The sequence below is a fragment of the Struthio camelus genome, chromosome 7 (assembly GCF_040807025.1).
Source record: "Struthio camelus isolate bStrCam1 chromosome 7, bStrCam1.hap1, whole genome shotgun sequence".
Lineage (NCBI taxonomy): Eukaryota > Metazoa > Chordata > Aves > Struthioniformes > Struthionidae > Struthio > Struthio camelus.
This window is the reverse complement of record NC_090948.1, coordinates 16,534,124-16,554,154: the sequence shown is the minus strand read 5'-3', so window position 1 is coordinate 16,554,154 and position 20,031 is coordinate 16,534,124. Positions and strand designations below refer to the sequence as shown.

The following is a 20,031-nucleotide window of genomic DNA, read 5'->3' as shown; positions in this document are numbered from 1 at the left end:
TCGGTCTCTGAAGTTGGACTGAAAAGTTTGTGGTTTTTTTATTTTATTTCTTCCACATGTCCTGTCTTAATCTGTCTTCTAGATAGCCTTATTCCTCAGCCAACTGTCTTCTAGGCAAATTTGAGTTTCTTCTCTAGGAATAAGTTTCTTACTGCTGCTTTCAGGTCTACATCAGGTATGCTATTATCACCAGTTAAGGCAATCTAGACTAAAAGTTGCGTGTTTGGGTTTCAGAATCCATCAAGATGCTTTCTTACTCTATCCCTACAAAGATTTTATTTCTGACCTTTCTTACAGAGTTTTCAGCTATGATTTGTTAAGGTTCTTAAGACCATCTTTGGTTTCTGTAACAGCTTTGTTTGTTCTGGCTGTTCAATTCAGCAGGAGCAACGGCTCTTAATCTATAGCCTTAAAAACTATTTTACCTCATTTTGGGCACTCATCTGACTTTGATCAGTTAACTGCTGCCAAAGAAGCTGCAGCTGATGGTTTTTCTCTATGTTCAGGGAGACAAGATATTCTCTAAATAAAGAGCATTGCACCAAAGAACATATCCAAATCATAGCCTTGGTTTACTGAACCCTGGCTGGCCACTTGAGCTGAACAGGTAATACACACAGTGAGCGTAAGGGTGCTGTTCCTCTTGTCTGGTGTTTTGATGGCAGCTGTTGATTTACTGCTGTGGTAAAATGCAGCTGGTAGATAAAAGCTTCTCCTGGAGCAGCCCATCACATTTCAGCACTTAAGTTAATTGTAAGCACAATGGGGAAATAAAAAAATTAACAGTCCAGTCCATAGCTATCTGCAGTGCATTTCAGGCCTTGGCAGAATAGCAAGTGCTCTTACATACCTAGCAGTGAGAAATGTTTCCATAAATGCCACCAGCTGGAGATAAGGGTTCACAGCTCCAAAATGGGCTGTAACTCCAAAATAGCAAATCTATCTATCTCCGGGTTTTATGCTCCTGCCATCATCCTGGCTGCTGCATGCCTTCCTCAAAAAATTGCTAACAGGCAAGCCTAGTGGACCTCATTCAGCTTTTGCACATCTCTCCGTCCAGGTCTAAAAGTCATCTTTAGGAGAGTGTTTATTTTATTTTCTGATAATTTTTAAGCTAATTTGCATCAGGATCCTTGACTGTTATCCCATGAGTGGATTTTGGAAGTTCCGGCATTGTATAGTACATAAATGTTTGTTCTCCTGGCAGAAATATAGACTAAACCCATCTTCTTTCCTTGAACGATGTAGAATTGCCTTTTGTATATCTTCTCAAGGGCCTTTCCCCTTGGGAAAGAGATATCAGGGTCCCACAGAGAGAGACAGGTTCTTTGTGCCAAGTGCTATGTGCAGATTAGCACAGAGCCACTGGCCATCCTTGACACTGAGAAGAACAGATTGGTCTTGAGCGAAAGCAATGCGAGGCTAGCGTGTGGGAGGGTTTTTTTTCCCCCTTCTTGAGCTCCTAACACTTTGTGTGTGAGCAGCAGTAAAGCATGCCTGCTGGTATGCCCCAAAAGGACTGAGCAAAGTGCATTTGCGTAACACGTATGGGAGTTGGCGTGTATGTGCAAATGTGGCTTACTGAAATTGCACTATAATGAAAGTACTCATAAAACCCATTTGGGGGTTTTTGGTGGCAGTATTGTTGACTAAGCTGTCTGATAGAGTGGAGGCAGTTACAGGAGAGAGCAGGGAGTTTGTGTGAAATTAAGAGGAAGCAGCTTGTCAGTGTGCCACTTGGCACTCTGGCTGGAGTAGGGGTCCTTTCCCATTGCTGCTTTTATAGCCCCGATACAGCTGTCACTCTACACTTGCTTAGCTCTCTTCACGTGAGTGTGCATGCTTTAAACTAAGAGCCTGAAGGACTAAAGAAGAAAGTTGAAGCCTTGTTAAAGTGCTTGCTGGGCCAGGGTTAAAGAGCAGTTTTTTTGGAGAATTGTATTTAAAAAGCATCAGCAATGCTGTAAAGTCACCAGGTTGGCAGGGGTGTCTATGTGGGCTGGCTGTGGCATAGGCCTTCCAGTGAGGTGTGCAGGCTTCTAGCTCTGTGATTTTTTTGGGGAAGTCAGAGGGTGTCATACTCCTAGCACAGTACACTTAGCCCTGGTGTTGGCTAGGTAGGGATGTCAAACATTAATATCTTTTATTTGTCTGTACCTTTTCAAAGAAAGTCTCCAGCAAGCTGTGCATGTAGCTGGTCTGTGTGACTGTTGACCATATGCCTCAGTCACTACTTGACTTCGTCCTCCTTTGCAGCCTTTCTGCTTCTTAAACTAACTGCTGAATCTTGCCTTAGCCTGTCTTATAAGAGCTTGAAATGTGGGCTCTGGTGTGCATTGGCAGCGTCTTTCTGGAGTCAGATAACAGCTTTGGCTTTGGGTAGCTGCAGTGAGGCAGATAATTGTGGAATCTCTGCCAACAGGCCATGCAAAGCCCTCAAGAGGCTGGCAATCCATCCCTCTGCCTCTAGCAGGATCAGCTGTACCTAAAACCTTCCTGACAGATGTATGACTGACTGGTTCTTACCACCTGGGGACAGACTCTTCCCAGGGCAATGCATTCCAGTACTGCTATAATTAAAGGTTGTTCTTAATATCCCAGTAACTATGTATTTCTAGCAAAGTTGTTTCATGGTCTTCACCGTATCTTCTTTTCCTTTCACATGACTGAAAATAGGTGATCTCACTGTATCCAGACAGCTAGGTGTATGTGGCGCAGCTGTGCCCATCGGTAGTTACGAAGTTGTTTGCTTCCTCTCCAGTCACTACTTCTGCATTTGAGTTTGTCCCATCTGGTGTGATCTGATTCTGTCTTTACTTTGGAGGTCAGGGCCACCAATCAGCATATCCTGAGAAGTCCTAACATGCAGCAATTCCTTTGAATATAGGGTTGGCTGTGTGATTGTTGCATGTATCTTGCTTTTCTTTGTTTTTCTGAGACAGAGTCTGTTTTATATCATTTAATGTCTTCATCTCTGCATGTTTTTTAGCTGCTGCAGGGGACAGGTAGTGGTAACAATACTTCTGGTTTCTGCAGGAGGGGAAGAAATCCCTGCTACTCTGTTTCTTCATGCCCCAATCTTCTCTGGGAGTATTGTGGTATTTGCCCAAGTTCAGGTCCTCCACAGATTTAGTTTAACGTTACTAGGATATTTCTAAAAGCTGTGTGATTTCCAGGTTGATTGGATCAGTGAGTCTTTTCCCACCACTAATAGAGTTTAACACCACATGCTTCCAATAGATCTTGACTTTAAAACGTTTCTGGAAGAGAGAATTGCTGTCCCAGAATAGGATGCCATTTCTGCTAGCAGAGTTCATAGAATGACAGTCATTTTCTGAGTGAGCTTATAACTTATTTATCCTTAGAGGAGGCCCCTGTGGACAGGGGAGAAAGAATGTAACTGAACCCTCCCACTCCATGGATAGAAACTGTCAGCTTTGTAGGCTTGTTCCTTTAGGGATCACAGATCTCTGAAATCAATGAACAAACATCTAAGCTACTGTAAATCATCTGAGCCCGACAGAATGGCTCTATGCTGAGACTAGGAAAAGGGGTGTGAAATGTCCTTCCTTGATGTTGCTAGGTAAAAAAAAATAATAATCTTTTATCTATCATGAGAATGTTTTGCCTTATGTAGAGAAGTAGCAAGGACTGGATTTCAATACCACTTGAGTGCAAATAAGTAAAAGCGGCCCTCAGGAGGTGTGTGGGATACAGAGAGTTAATGTTCCCTTGTGTTCGGCTAGCACAGAGAGCAGTGCAGTGTACACAGCAGAGCTACCAGCAGCTGCCAGGAGTGACTGCCAGGGATAAAGGGTAGAAATTCGTGGGCAGACTCCTCGCTCCCAGGCCCCTCGATGCAGTGTCTCCTTGTGGCTAATGTCAGTTGGGCTGAGCACTGAAGGCTTAGCAGACCCAAACTAAAAAGCACCTAAGTAACCGGGAGGGAACTGTGTGTGAGGGATGCCTTAGTGTAAACCCAGGGTGAGGTGCCTTCTCTCCTTTTCTCCTGTTCACCTTCGTAAATCTGTCTCACCCTAGACACAGAACAGGAGACTGAGATTCCCATTAGCTTCTCCACAGCCAGGACTGGAGCATACAGATTTTTGGTGCAGTGCCATTCTGAGATGCCCAGGCAGCTGCTCTGTGATCTACCATGGGATCAAGGAGCAGGAAGGAGGCCCCAGTGTCCCACTGCAGACTACAGGGTCCTGCCCTCAACACTTCTCAGCTCCAGCCCACCTCTGCAGACCTTTCTTCCTCCTATGACCCAAGACAGACCCTCTCTTGTCCTACCACCCAGTATTGCTGGTGCATCCCACATCAGTGCAGTACTATTTCATGCCTCAGAGGAGGAGTTTGCCCTTCACTGCTGTCACTTAATCTTTTGGGCTAGCAGAGTTTTCTTTATGTTGGAAAAATCCCCCTTCCAGGAGACTTTCCTGCCCTTAGGGCAGACAAGATGCTTCTCCCTGCTCCAAGAATGACAGTTATATGCACTGGTGGGGGCTGTGTTACAGGCTTAGTCTGAGCAGCCTCACGTTCTCTGCTGGCAGCAAGAGAGGGTCATAGGTCCTTCACTTGCATGTTGTGCACGCAGCCGCTGCTTGAGTGCAGCAGATCTGGGGCACTGGAGCAGGAGTGACAACTGTACAACCTGTTCACGTGGGGAGTGATTGTACTTGCATCTCATGCTCAGATCTTTGTCTTTCCCACTGTGTGCACCAGACCCATTCAGTGTCCTCTGGATCCACAGATGTGTGCCGTAAGCTGTATCTGGGAATCTGAATTATTAGACTCTCCAGCAACATCCTCTTCCTCTTAGCATTCGATGGAATTAAGACCCTTAGCTTGATCAGCTTGGTGGGTGATGGTAGTAGTAAAGCAATAGCACTGCGTTTAGCTCCAGCGCATTGGCAAAGGTAAGGTAGTGTTGGGTCAGACGAAAGCTCTGTGCTGCTGCTTGGCTCAGGATATGTCCTTTTCTTGAAGCCGCTGTGAATGGGAGCTGCTTCCCGCGCTCGCACTCACGTGTAGCACTGTGACAGCCTTAGCGGATCGTCTGTCTGAACTCAGCTCCTGCAGACAGCAAAAGAGGAAAAGGAGAAGGAGCCTGGCATGGTTAATGGGCTTCAGCGACAAGTGCAACAGGGATCTGGGCAGAATCTATTGGGAAATGTGGCAGCCGAGTGTGTGTTTGTTTTTATTTAACTTTTAATTATTTAGTTATGTGTTTTGTCTTTGGCACTTCTGGGGATTAATTCCAGCAGAGACTCCAGCCTGCATCAGCAGTTTTTAAGTTGCTCTGTGAGACGTGTGATGGCATGTGGAGGGGTGGGAAAAAAAAAAAAAAACCTTCCATATTAATTAGAAGACACTGTTGTAAAATTTATGTCAATTATCTGTCGCTTTATTATGGAGAGGCAACAGCCTCTTTGTCGTAAAGGTGGCAGCAGCCTGTTCCTTACAATTAGAAATGTTACTATTCAATTGAATTCCCTAGAAAAAACACTTTGGGGCTATGAGTAGTTTGTGCAGATTGGTATGGGAAAAAATGCGAAGACTTGTTCTGAACTTAGATTAAACAAACCGTTTTGAGGACCTCAGTGTAAGATGCACATCAGACTTTTCCTGGAGTAGGAAAAACCAAATGCCTTTTTCTACAGCCTCCTTTTGCTAAGCTGAGAGGACAAGGCTGCAGTATTTGCTCATGGTATTTCGGCCTCTGTCTAGGGTTTGGAGATGGGACTGCCTTAATTAGCTCTGTGATACACAGGCTGTGACAGGAACTCCCCCACCTTTGTAGAGAGTGCAGGAAACGCATTTTCTTTCTCCTCCTGCCCGTGGCCCCTATGCTGTGTCCCTGCAGTAGCACCTGTGAGTGATGGTCGTTACATGCCTCTCAGATCACACGCTGAAAGTGACATTTGCACTGTTGGCGAAGGCTCCCCTGTGCCTAGAGCTGTACCCCCTGCTTTGCTAGTCCAGCCCATGACCCACTGTGCTAATGCTGCTGATCAGGATTGAGCTATGATGTTCTGACTAGCTGTCTTGGTCAGCTAGTCCTCAAAGACCTGCTGCTCCATCCTCCAGGATGGAGGGCCTGATCTGGAGAGCCTCCCTGTGTCCTATCCTTGTGATCTGCAAGGCTTTGTGCTTTGGTTTGGTGTGGGGAAAGAATGCAGCACTTCAAGCTGGTGGGTTTTTCTCTTTTTCCCTTCTACTTGGTGCAAGATCACAGAGTTGGTTCTCTTCCAGCTGTGGTGGTAGTTAATGACTATCTTTTGGGCATGCAAAAGCTCTGTGGTGGTAGTTAATGACTATCTTTTGGGCATGCAAAAGCTCTAGCGAGATACTGGTATTGCTAGCTTATTGCATTCTTATCCTTTCCTGCACTGATTAGAAAGACTGTGTAGAGGCTTGCTTTCTTCTTGCTGTCTCATTATCCATGCGTGCTTCCCAAAACCTGCATGGGATTTGGGTTTTCAGAGCCTTTCTGTTTTGCTACTAGATCTGTGGCAGGGTGGAGTGAATTGGTAGAGTTCTCTAAATTTTATGGTTTAGTAACTCAAACTGTATTTGCAGATGAGGAAAGATTCTGCAGGTTAAAGAGCTACTGATCAGCAAAGTGTGCTTTATCTGCTAGATAGATTGGCCCTAGTTCTGTGTTGCCCACTAGATTTCGTCTGCTGGTGCAGTTCCCTTTCTGGCTTTGCTGTTGCAGGTGGGCAGGATGAGGATCAGATATTACCACATATGATCCCACCGTTTCCCCAGAACAGACTATTCCAGAAGGTCCCATCTTTTGTGTGTGGGGGCGAGGGGGAAGGGGTGCAATAAGTCTGCTCCTGTTGAGGATCAGTCAGAGGGAACAGCTGTAGCAGAGTGAGGAGAAGACTCTGGGTAGATGATGATATGGCAAACCATGGTCTGTTGAATATAGAAAACCAAAATGTCAGGGCAGGAGGAATCGGTTCCAGTGCTTGTGGCCAAGATGTGCTGGCTTTTCAGAGGTCATCCATCCAGCTGAGGAGGGAACAGCAAGCTTGAGGATTGCAGGATACAGCAAAGTAGGGGCTGCAAAAACTCTGTAAAATAATCCTCCTCTTATGGGTGTAGCAGCATGAGATGAGTGGGGCTCTGCAGAGGGCTGATCCCCATGTTGGCTGCTCTATATAACCCCAGGGGGATGCGTCTGGTCCCAAGTTGATTGCGTTGGTGAGGAAGGGGAGTAGCAGGGTCTGGGCATCTGCAGCTGCAGGAAGAAGCTGGAACTCTCCTGACTGCTGCATAAAGTGCTCACCGTTCGGAGCAGTTCCAGAAAGGCTGGGTTTGGAGGCACACACAAACTGGACGGAACTGCTAACGTTTCTCTGGAACTTCTATAAGGCAATCAGTGAGGGAGCAGTGGGTTAATTTGATGGCAAATTGTTTTTAAATTACAGCAATGCAGCTCCATGGCCTTCTGGGACGTTACACTGAAGTAAATGAGAGAATGCAACCTCTAGGGCTGGTACAGGCAGCTGCAGGAAGAGAAATTCAGCAGCCTTTTGTTTTTTCTTGTATTGGACCATTCCTAGGTTACTCACTTCTGTCCTGATTTTCTGAGACTCTGATCCTCCTAAAGTAACCTGCAAAAAGAGATTTAGCTTGTGACTCCTTTTCACTTAGTCTTTTTCCTTTGTAAAGACCCAGTGAAACATGTGTTTTTTTTTTTTTTTGAAGTTTGCCCTGTATATTTATCCTCGCAATCTGAGGAATGTCACATCTTATCATCCCTGTTGCTTGCTGAGAAGCTCCTTGGGGGTCATCTACAGTCCATTTTCCTCTACCCTTGCCTGACATTAGAAGTGTTGTTTTCCCAGCTGGTGGTGAGATTTTAAAAATTGAATGACTTTAAAATGAGCATGGCAGAGTCCAGCTAAGTCCCTTCCTTTTTAAGTTATTCAGACTTCACCATCTTGGAATCAATGTTTTCTAGTTTTCCTTGGAGACTTCCATGAAAAGCAGGTCAGACAAGACTTTAAAAGATAAATGCTTCAATCTCAAAATTAAATTATTCTAAGTCTTTTCTAACTGACAGAAAGATGCAGATAAAGGTCTCCTATGTTTAAGTCAAAAGGACACTGTTCTTTCAATAGTTTCCTTGAAGAAAACTCCAAGTAGTATGGAAAAAAAGTGTATATGTGACAGGCACTAACATGCAGCCCTCTGTTTCACAGAGGGTGTGAGTTTTTGTCACTTGCATAGAAAGATGATGCCTTTTAAACCATCTTGCCAGATACTCTTAATACCTTCTGCTGCTCTTCTTCAACCTCTCTGTCTAGCAACTGCATCTTAAAGAACAGATGAAACCATCTCAAGAATGGCAGGTCCTAATCTCAGTAACAGTTCCCATCCATTATAGGGTATGAAGCGAAATAATCTGTGAGTGGGTTTATCTCAGATCCCACATAGTGTTTTTCCTCATCAGCAGCAAGAAAGGGAAATTATCAGGCAGTGAAGCAAAGCTGTTTATTTTTAACTTATTCTTTCTTTCTAAGTTATTTCATAACTGAAGGAGAAAGGGAGTGCCAGCCAACGAAAATGCACAGATAAAGGGATAAGCTGATCCCAGGCTCTCCACAGAGGATATGATAAGGAGTGGGTAACACAGTATAGGCTGTTGGGCCTTTTGCTCCTTCTTTGTCGTCCTACTGGAGCATCAAACTGAGTCCTTAGCTGCCTGTCAAAGGAGATGGAGGAGGGCTGATTGAAAGGGTGCTGCTTACAAGACCTGCTGCTCCCCTCGGTTTTCTGCTGCTCACCGTGCTCTGAGGGTGCCCCTGTTGAGCCTCTAAGGAGGCCTTTACTCAGAGCAGGTAAGGAGGAGTCCTGCTTCTTCATGGAGGAGTGTGTACAACTGTGGTCTGGGCACGCTGATGTGGCAGTGTGCCTGGCTGTGTGCATGTGGACATAGGTGCACACCAGGGAGTAAAGAGGGGCACAAGGGAGGGCTCCTGTGGAGTGGGGTAGCCCTGGGTAAAATGCCTCTCCTCTGTGAGTTACTGCTAGAGAAGCCTGTTCTGCTCCTCACCTTTCAAACAGAGTTTCTCCTCTGCATGTTATTAATCTTGACTGCTGTACATTCTTCAAAATGGCAGGAGGATAGTCCTTGGATTCATGCAAGCTGCTAGATACTTTACTGCTCAGAAGAAGATGCATTATACTATTACTCTCCATCCCTGCTGGACAGTTGCATCCCAGAGTAAATTATTCCTATTCCAGGCCCGTTTCATTCATTGTTGCTCTTGGCTCTGCTGCTTTTCACAACCTCTGCCCATAAGAACAAGAGGACACAACTGAATTGGTAGATGGGTGTTATTGCAGGACTCTTTCTCTCTGCCAGCAGAGCTGACAAGCAGAATTAGGAAATCAGTCTATCTGGAGAGGAGGCTGCATGCTCTGGCAGCAGCAGGGCACTGACAGGCTGTTCTCAAATAACCTTACAAAACACCAGTTCTTACCCCTGTCTTGCCTCTGCAATGCTAGGGGACAGCTGAGCTGCAAAGGGCTGTGTGACCATCTCACTTTTGGGCCCCTTTTTCCTCCAGTCCTCATTTGGATGATGCCCTTATTAAAGCCTGCGGTCTCTCTCTTAGCAGGCCCTCAGGTCCTAGCCCATTTCTAAGTGTTTGCATGAATGTCTCTGTCTCACTGTCAGATACAGAGTTTGGGGGGGAAAAATCCAGGGAAAGAAGCTTTTGCAGGAATCCTGAGCAAGTCACAGAGTGAGAGGTAGACGGATACAGCTCAGTCGCATAAAGGGCAGGAGCTGCCAACTGGTTAAAAGGGCAATTGAGGGTAGCATTTACATTGTCAGGAGGACAAGAAGAGAAGTAGAGAGGGTCCCTTATTGTCCTGGTCACTGTTTGTTACCTTCAGCCCTCTACAATGCCTTTCTTAGGATCTCACTTAAGTTGTGAAAGCCTCGGGGCAGAGCCCTCATCCTTTGCACCTTACTCCCCATGCAGGTCCTCCTGGCTGAGGCTTTTCATGAGCAGAGGCTACTGTGATGCAAGCCTCAGATGTGGTTATTCTGTCTGTGCTTCTGTTTAGCTCTGAGATCAAATGGTAACAGCCGAAGAAAACAAGTTCATGTGTTTAAGAGATTTATTTCGAGCATATGTTTTGCCCAAGAGTGCTGAGCTATATGGTTCCTGGTAGGAAGATTATCATTACTTACCATCTCACAAATGCTTTGAGGAACGTGTTTGTCCGTGTAGTGCTTTGAAGCTAAAAAGCATTGTGGGAGTCACCCTTGGTGTTCCCTAGTTAGGAAAATGAATAGCTCAGAAGGACAGAGGAGCGTAACTACAAATTTACGAGCATAGCCCTGTGCTGGGAGCAGAGTGATGCAGCATTGTAAGCTGGAGTGCTTCAGTTGCAGTGAAGGCAGATAGTAAAATAGTAATTCCTGGGCAGGAAGATCTGGATTTGATGCTCCACCTGTTTTTAGTACCCAAGTTCATAACAGGCTTGGTCTTATCTTAGTGTCTATCAAAGTTTGCTCCCATCGGTAGAGAGGTGCAGAACTCTGCATGGAGGCTGACCTGAGCAGCTGTAGAAGCCGGCAGTTAAGCAGATTGTGAATGGTGATTAGCAAGCTAGGAGGGAGGTGTGCTGGCAAAACTAGCATTGTGGGACCGAGGGGTCAGACGGACTTGTGTTAGTGTACTGCCTATTGTGTTACATTTGGGTGTACACATGGTAATTAGCTCCGTAATTTAATAAGGTCGTGTCTGCTTTTCCTGGTGACGTGACGGTATTTGGAAAACTACTGCTGTCATGGTTATAGGCTGATCCTCTGTTCTTATGAATGGAGAAACTCTGTAAATTTGAGGCATTCCTTGCTGGCATTAGGAAGATTTCTAGGGCCCACCTCCACGTTGTTACTCCTGTTCCAACTATTGGCCGTTAAAGCCACTTATGTTGAAAAACAGGTGCCAGAACTGTGATTTATCTCAGCCTTGCTCCTCCTGTGCTGAGACATCTGTGGATACTGACTCCTCTGCTGTATTTGGTTGTCTTTGGCAGGTTTTGGAAGTGGTGCGGTCCAACTATGACACGCTGACCCTGAAGCTGCAGGACGGACTGGACCAGTATGAGCGCTACTCAGAACAGCATAAAGAGGCTGCCTTCTTCAAAGAGCTGGTAAGCTGCCTTGGTTCTGCGGAAACAACAACCTCCTTGCAAAGCTTTTGCTTGTGGCCTGTGCAGTGGCATTTGGGGTACTGAGCAGCCCTGTACCTCCGCAGAGCTGCCTGTGCAGATGGGGCAGCAATAGGATCTGGCCAGGCGCTATAGGTCTCAACTGATCTGAAAGCTCCTGCCCTGCAGTGTCTGGCTGGGAAGGAACCATCAGACTGCTCAGGTCAGCAAACGGCCGGTCAGTCTCTGTCCCTTCTTTTTGCCATGGTGATCTAGCATGCTTTGAAGTGGTAAATTTGTATGGTGGAAGAGCTGACTGCTCCTGCCTTGGGTTCATCAGGCAGACCAACTTAAAGTCTTCTTGCTGTTGTAAAGGGGCCTCAAAGCCTGAGGCTGAGCAGAATGTGTGATGCTGGTCAAACACCTACCTGCTTGTTGATTTCCTCTAGCCCTTACAGAATGGGGTCCCCCAGCAAAGAAAGCAGAAGTATTCCCTAGAAATAGTTCCTTCTGCTAGAAGAGGGGTCTAATGGTACGAAGCTCCACAGAAGTAACAAAACTGTGGCAGAACTGAAATCAAATAATTTGGGTTGGCGATTGTATTCTTCAACAAGCCAGCTTGCTCACCCAGCTCTGGAGGGCTTGGGCACAATGATTTGGTCAATATATTTTCTTGCCCAACAGCTACCCTACCAGGGAGCCAATGTTTTTGTAGTGGCTGGTGTCTCTGAGTCTGCTTTCCTCACTTTTGAGTCGTTACTGCTTCAGAGAGGGGAGAGATCTCTAACTCTGGCACCTTTCTCCACCAGTTTGAGAGCTGATTCTCTCTTCCAGCTCTGTCCTTGCTGATTGATGAGTAATTGATGCCTGCCCACTCCATCACGAGCCTGCATGAGTTTGGGAACGTTATGCCTCTCTCTCTTTTTCTCTCTCTCCCTTTCTCCTCTGCACCAGAACAAGCATGCCTGAATTGCTTTTGCTTCCTTCTACGGGATGCTTTTTAACCTTTTTATGATTTTTATGTCCTCACAATACTGCCATTGGGCAGGGTATGGGCAACTATCCCTTGCGATCACTTTAATGCCATTTTTTGGTGCTCTTCTGTGCCTATTCTGCTCTCTCTCTGGAGAGAGATACCATGCCTGGAATATGTGCAAAGAGGCTATAGCCTCCATATGACATAGCCTTCTCCCATTACTGTACCCTGGAAAAAAGACACATTCATGTGTCTGTCGTCATCTGTTCTGTCTCAAGGGCTTCTGCTCCCCTCAGCTGCCTTCTCCTTCCCCAGCCTCTTGGCCATATGACTGCCTTGCTTCCTGTGTGCCCTGCTTTCCACCTGGCCTGGCAGAAACAGGCTGATTATGCCAATTGATTAAAATGACATTCTCAATCCTAAGAACCTCACAGCTACCAAACACTTCAGCTACAATTTTCTTTGTAGTCTGATGTTTTTTGCAATCCCGGTGATCCTTCCCAATTTTGTATCATTTAAGAATCTGCTTAGCATAATCCAGTCAATTCCTCAACTGCCTTCTGAAAATTACCAGTCCAGGTGCCCCTGGGACCCTCTCCTCAAGAGCATATGCAAGCCTGAATAATTACTGTCTAAATGTGCTGATTGACCCAGTTGTGAATCTGTTTAATCCACATTTCTCTAGATGCCCTGAGAATTGGGACCCTATTAAATGTTCTTTACTCACAGCTACAGCAAACCTCTTGCATTCTCTTAAGCTGTTCCCTGCACAGAGAGAAATCAGTGTGATGTGATGCGTCTTCAGCAAACCTGCTCGGCCCCCTGTCCTCTGCACTGTTTTTCCCCTAAGTGCACAGAAACTGATGGCTCTATTAATTGTTCTAACAACTTATCAAGGACTACCATTAAAATGCTCAAGTCTGCACTGCCCTCCCCACGTACGCTTCAAAACAGGTAGTTGGCTTGCTCTTTTCCAGGCCTCTCTGCCTTTACTTCAGCCTTTGTTGCTTCTCTGATGTTGGATAATGCCCCTCTGCCCAGTGCATTGTGTTTTATTGGTGAGAGTTGCAGGATTTGACAGAGGAGGCAGCATGAAGTGGCTGCAGTTTTCATGTGCTCTGCCAGAGGGGCAGGGCTGGGGGTGACCTGCAGGTTTCCAGTGTGGTTTCCCAACTCAAGCTCGTTCCATCAGGCCTCCTGAACAGGAGCTGTCTGCATACAGCTTACAGTTTCTTACAGTTTCTGCCTGGTTTACTTATCCCTCTCTCTGTCTGTGTGACTGCATTAAAGCAAATTCTTCTCAGTGGGGAATGACATGCAGGAGCCATTTTCCTTTTTAGCCTTCTTTTCATCTCTCTACACTCCCATTAAGTGGGTGAGCTGAAACTTCCCCAAGCCATTCTCCTGGCTCCTTTATGTGTAGAAATCTTGTTCTCACTCCTTTGACATGCTTTGCTAATGCACTGCTTTGCTTCTCTTGCTTTGCCTCTGTGCTGGTCTTTCTTGCAAATCCCAGAGAAAAATCTCCTTTCTTCTCCCATTCTCTTTTCAAAGAAGTTTTCAAAGGCCTGCGATACTGCAGCCACATTGTGGTTGAAGGTGATGTGCAGAGTTTTATCAATTGGGTTTTCTGGCCTGTTGTGCTGCCTTTGAGAAGGATAAAGGAAGGAAGTTTGGAAGTTTCCTAACAATTTTTCTTTGAAACCTCAGATATGTCATTTCAGGTCTGTGCTCCTTTTCATGGAGGGAGTGGTATGGATGTGGGCTTTTGGAGCCTCACATTACAGCTGAATAAATGCGTGGAAAGATTCAGCATCTTTCCAAAACATTCGCTGTCTTTACAGTTGGATAGGTTTCAACAGAGTCTCAAAATAGTCTGATTAGGGATTGATTTTTTTGTAGAGGAAATTACACTAATTTGACTTTTAATTAGATGTAGTAGTCAGTGTAAACCTTCCTCCAATTGTGCATGTTCCTTAAGAGCTGTTTGTTGATTGGAAACAGGATTAATATATGTGACTTACTCCAAAATAGGAGTGCCCTTACAGTGTTGCACAAGTCCAGCTATAATGATGCAAAGCCAATATTAAGTCATGTTTTCCTCACATAGCTAATGCCCCCTGATTCATTCTTTCTTTCATTTGCTCATTGTTTGCTCTGCAGGTGATGTCAGCATTTCATGAATTTCCCATTTCTTCAAAGTCTGCAAGTTAAGTGTGACCTGAGCTGCTAATAGGGAGAAGAAAAACTTTAGAATCTCTTTCGGCCCCAGCATGTTCCATACAGAAGCAAGAGAGGACACAGGCTCTGCTTTTATTTCCTTACAAAGTAAATGTTAAGCTGTGAGCTTACTTTTTAAGGCTGTTTTTTGGCCCCTTGTGTAAGTCACTCCAAAGAGTTCTGGTAGCTTTCACATTGGCCGCCAGGCCCGGACTCCTGCACAGTGAGTTAGGAGGACTCCTGGGGTGTAGGACGGAGCAGCTCAGCTAGGCTACAGGAAGCATTCGAAGTTTCTCCTTGTAGCAGGCTGACACTCTCCTGTGTCGCTGTCTGCTCTTCCAACTCCAAAAAAGAGATGAGCCCCAGCTCCCTGTGCTGAAGATAAATTGATTTAACTCTAACTTGAGCTATTCTTCCTTTTTGAGCTTGTTGGCTCAGGGGAAACACTGGAAAAAGATTTACAGAAACGACAGGGCCATCTTGTGTGTTGTCATCGTGTCCTCTCTTCTCCCAAACTTGTGTTAAAGCACACCCAACTCCATCTATACCACTCGTGACCAGTGTATGTAGCAAAGTTCCTCTTAAAACCTGAAGCTTTCTTGAAGGTGGTAATACCGCCACCTTAGTCCCAAATAATCTATTCCACTGCTTCAGAACTGTTAGAGTTGGAAGTATTTCCTCTTTTCTAATGTAAATCTTCTTCATCTTAAATTAAGCTGAGTACTTCTTGTCCCATCCCTGGGGAGCCAGAGAAATATTACTCACTGTTCTCCTTCTGACCTCATTTTACATATGGGGAGGGTATTTGCTCTGTTCCTCCTAACCCTTCTTTCTGGAGACTAAAACAGCTGAATATCTTGGGCTCTGCCCTGCAGCTACAATTTCTGAGCCCTCTGCTTTCATGATGTGTTACTCCAACCTCCTCTTCTGGGCTTGCTGGGGCTGCTGCCTCATCCTTCCTAGAGACCTCGGACATGTATGTGGATTGGACATCTTTTACCACTCGTGCCTTGGCCCTAGCAGCAGTTCTTGAGGCCAGGACCTCAATTGTGATTGGTCTTTCTGCTGCTGAGACCCATGGGAATGCTGCTGGTCAGAATAAGGGGTATGAGCTTACACCCTGCTTGGGGCATCAGTCCCCTTTCTGCAGGCAGTCGTGCTCCCCAGATCAGAGGACTCTCCGTGCCCGTTTACCTTGTCTTCTCTTGTCAGAGTGGGCTTGATCCCTGAGGTGGGGAGCCTTTGGTAGGACTAGGCCCAAATCTGATCAGCAGGGCTCCTGTCTCCTGTATGGGAGACAAAACCCAGTGCAAACCACTTAAACTTAAATACTTGGGCTTTAGGCACAAACATTTATGCTAGCTTGCTCAGGTTGTTAGGGTCTGTGTTAGCAACGAGGCTCACTGAGGTTCATTTCACAACTTTCCCTTTTAACCTTCCATGTTTTGATTTGTTGCCCACTGTCTTTTACCCATTCTACCCTTGGGGAGCTTTCTGCCCTTCCCCTCCTTTTCACCAGGACAGCAAGTGAGACCCTCAACCATATAAACACTGCTGACTTGCTCCTCCAGCCCTAACTGTTCTATTCCTCATTCTGCTTCTATTTAATTCACCCCCCAATGCTTTTAAAAAGCACGAAGCACTAACCAGGTCAGCAACAACCTTATTATCACAGGCTCCGAGTCTCTGGAAACTGTAATCCGGTTGTTTGGATGAGCTTGTGTCAGTTTTGCTTTCTGTTACTGCTGCACAGTTGCTGACACAGATGATGTTTGACTTTGTTTTCTCGTTGCCGAGTACAGCTGAGACTGAGCCCAGTCTGAGGCCTGCCTGTTTGGCCAGTGCATCTGCATGCACAAAGGGGAAAGGGAAGCTGCTATGCAATGAGGTTGTCCAGCTCCTGTTTGCAGACTGTGCAGGTGACCATAAGTCTAGGCATTGTTAAGGGATAAGGTTGCTTCTTCAGAAATAGCTGGTGATCCAGCTTCAAGTGTAAGGCACTCAGCACAAAATGCATACAGGTGGCTCCAAACCCATGGAGCCAGCTGCATGCATTTTCCACTCGCTTGGGCTATAACTCATGTTTACAGCACAGTAGCATGGCATCTCTCCTTTTTTTGACTCCAGGTTCTTGGCTCTGCAGTATAGCCACGCCTGGTATGTCAGGCTTTGGAGCAGGAGAGTTCCAGTTAGCACCTCAATGGGCACTGGCAGAAAATGCCCTCCCAACTACAGCCTAGAAGTGCTAGCTTTCCCCATCTCCTTGCCCTGGTACAGGAAACTCATCAGGTCGTGTTAGCTAACGCATCAAGGCAGAGAATCCTCTCTGATCCCTGCCTCCCTGGGAATTTGCTCTCCTTGCTAGGACATCACTGTAGATGCTCCTGTTATTCCAGCAAGCACCTAATCCTCTGAGATTTCTTGCTAAGCTAGAGTCTTGATGAGCATTGGCTGCAGCAAGTTCTCTGGGGCTATTACGGCATGTAAAACAGTTCCATGCTGAACAAGGAAGTTGGCAGTGTCAAAGCTGCTGTGCTCACTGGGAGCAGAGAGAAGTCTCTTGGCTAAAATGTTTTATTTTGTCTTTGTCAGGTTCGGTCCATCAGCATTAATGTGAGGAAGAACCTTGCTTTCAACACGCTGAGCCAGGAACTCCTGCTGAAGGAATTCTCCACGATCTCTTGAAGCTGGGGCACAGCTGCTGTGCAGGGCTGACCAGAGAAGGGCCTATCTGGGCAGGGACACTACAGATCTGCAGCCGGTTGTGCCTTGCCTTCCACCTGCATAACGAGACTGCATTTCTTCTGAGGGGGGGGAAAGCCTTGCTGCTGTGTGTTTGATCCCAAGGGCGTGTGTTTCAACAGGACTGTGGCTAAAGAGAGGCGATTGCCATGTTGAGGAGGAGGAGGGAGCAATTTTGCAAGATGCTATGGGGATGGGCAGCTGTTCCTGTCCAATAGCAATGGGAGATTCCCTCTTGCAGCCTCAGGGGAGATGCACTGAAAACCTTTGTAGCAGAGCTAAGGAGAGCTCACAACAGAAACAATAAAACCAGTCCAGTTGTGTGAGGCAATTCTGGGTTGAGATTGCTCGCCTGCTCTACAGAAAGACTCTCTGCCCCTAGGTAAGGGCTGCTTTTTTTCAGTCAGCCTGGATCAATCCTTCCTCCAACATTGTAGGTCAAAGCCACTGCCATCCTGCGATGGGTTTCAATATCCTTGGGAATGGTTTTGGGATATAAAACAGATCCCTTAGGGAGCAGGCCCTGCTTGCTGCTGGATCCTGGTGTCAGAAGGTATAAATTGAACCAAGCCCCCAAATTACTGGAGGAGAAAGTTTGCCTCCAAGGTTGTTGGCTTATAGGATCCAGTCTGAGCCAGTATGCAAGGATATGGGTCATCAAACAGAGCACTTTGGTTGAGGTCACTGTTGCTTCCAGTAGCCCAGCTCATCTCTGCTGTTTTTAAGGTTAGTGGGAATTTTTTTTAAGATGTTCCACTTTCACGGGGCCGACTCCTTCCCACTCCCTTTATTGCCCATCAGAGACTGCATTATGACAATCCTCCTCTTCCTCATAGAAATGCCTGCTTTGCACATGCAGGCAGGTAGGTGTCCGGTGAACTTCATGAGCTAAAGAATCCCCATTTTTTTTTTTGCCCTAGTATGTAGCTTGCAGCTTCTACAGTTAAAATGCAGCTGGAGAAGCAGTTAGACCTGCAGTCTTTGCAAAGCGGCTTACAACTACAGTGTGCTGAGACCTGACCAAGAACTTCCTAAGGAAGAGCTCCAGGATGATGTTCTAAGAGCAGGGAGGGGCTTAGACAAGCCTTTCTGCCCAAGAGCCGATGTTTGAGAGGGGCTCAGGTCAGGCAGAGCCTGTTCTTTGAGTGCTGTGTCAGGTGGCCAACTCAGGAATACACACCCTCTCTCTGTTCACGCATTCTCAGCTCCCAGCAGTGACGTTAAGACCTGGCCTGACTTGGTAGGTTGAACCAGAGAAGTTATTTACATCCTAGGTCCACCTTTTTCTAGAAAACAGTAAAAAGTGCCTAGTCCTGCTCTTAGCCTCATAGGTTGGAGTAGTATGAGTGATGTGAATGTCATGCTCATTCTCTGCCATGTTTTGGCAAAGCTCATTCATGCTACATCTTAATTACATTAATGTTTCAGCTTTACCTGCCATAAGAAGCATGGGAAATTGAAAACTGCATCCTTGGCCACCCGCAGGCCGGAAAGCTAGATGAGGAGTCTAGGTTTTCCTTGGGAACACCAGCTTCTCCCAACAGAGGAGGCTTTTCCTCAGCCGTGAATTGTCAGGCTTTTGTCAGCTGCAGCTGGACACTTACATTTGCTTTCCTGCCAGTTGTGTGTGGAAGTGTGTGCGTGTCAGAGGAAGGGCAAGCAGGCTCCGTAAAATCACTGTGCTTGAGAACAGACCAGGGCACGTAGAAGGGGTCCACTTCTCCAGTGGCAAGTGGAGATGGTTAAGGGACTGGAGCATTCCTCATATGAGGAGAGGCTGAGAGCACAGTAACTGTTTAGGCTGGAGAAGAGAAGGCTTGGGAGGATCTTATTAATGTTTATAAATATCTGATGGGAGGGTGACAAGAGGATGGGGCCAGACTCTTCTCAATGGTGCCCAGTGATGGGACAAGAGGCAAGGGGCACAAAATGAAACAGGAAATTCCACTTCAATATAAGAAAACGCTTATATACTGTGAGGGTGGTTGAACAGGGGAATAAGTTGCAAAGAGGTTGTGGAGTCTCCATCCTTAGAGATATGCAAAATCCAACTGGACACAGTCCTGGGCAGCCTGTTCTAGCTCACCCTGTTTGAGTGGGGAGGTTGGACTAGATGATTTCCAGAGGTCCCTTCCAACCCCAGCTGGTCTGTGATTCTGATTCTGTAAATGCGTGAAAATAGTTTGCAGTACATAGCACTGCTGTCTGTAGTGCAAAGAGGAAGATCTTGCTGAACTATTTCCTTGCTTTGGGGGCGACTTCTTTCCCAAAGGTGGCTTGAGTTGCTTCCTTTGGTCCAGCGCCAGCATCACCACTGCCAGAGCATCAAATCAACTAACTGTTCACGTGCCTCCTTTTCTGTGATCCTGTTTAGGCTGATACTAGGCAAATAGATAAAGAGTTGGGGAGAGGTCTCCCTCTGCAATCTCTGGGATTTTCAGCTTTCCAGTCTGGGCTCAGCTATTGAAGGTCTTGTCTTCCCCATAGTGCTCCCTTGCTGGGATGGACTGGTAAACCCAGGCTGTGACTGGGAGCAGCTCCTGAGGTTGACCCTCATCAGAGGCTGAGCTGGGGAAGATTGGGATGCACATCTTCTTGTCACACTGTCACTGAACCAAGCACTGTAAATGGATGTATATATAAACCTAGAGGTCAATAAATAGCGGAGCCCTGCCTGTTTGAAGCCTGCTGTGTTCGTTCTTTAGGGGAGAGGTGAGCAGGGCAGTTTTGGGAGGTGCTGCAGCTTCCCAGCCATGCAGTAGGCATGTGTCTGGGACCTCTACCTCCTTGTGGCGCAAAGCTTATGCACAGCTATCCCCTGCTCAGGGCACGTGAGTCCTGGCAGGGGTGCAAGGAGTTGGGCATGTGTGGCCACATACACAAGTGGGAAGGGGCTCCTGTGT

General features: G+C 46.4%; 1 protein-coding gene across 4 annotated transcripts in view; it reads left to right on the top strand.

Annotated features, from left to right (window-relative positions):
* The window catches only part of ARMH3 (armadillo like helical domain containing 3), a 131,743-nt gene extending 111,932 nt beyond the window's left edge, over positions 1-19,811 (top strand). For all 4 annotated transcript variants that reach the window (XR_011142127.1, XM_068949846.1, XM_068949847.1 and 1 more), the window contains 2 exons: positions 11,077-11,193; positions 16,979-19,811. Coding sequence is in view for 3 of the 4 variants with exons in the window: in XM_068949846.1 (XP_068805947.1) it covers positions 11,077-11,193; positions 16,979-17,071 (210 nt within the window). In the remaining variant the exon portion in view is untranslated. The remainder of the gene's footprint in view (positions 1-11,076; positions 11,194-16,978) is intronic.
* Positions 19,812-20,031: the final 220 nt, after the last annotated feature.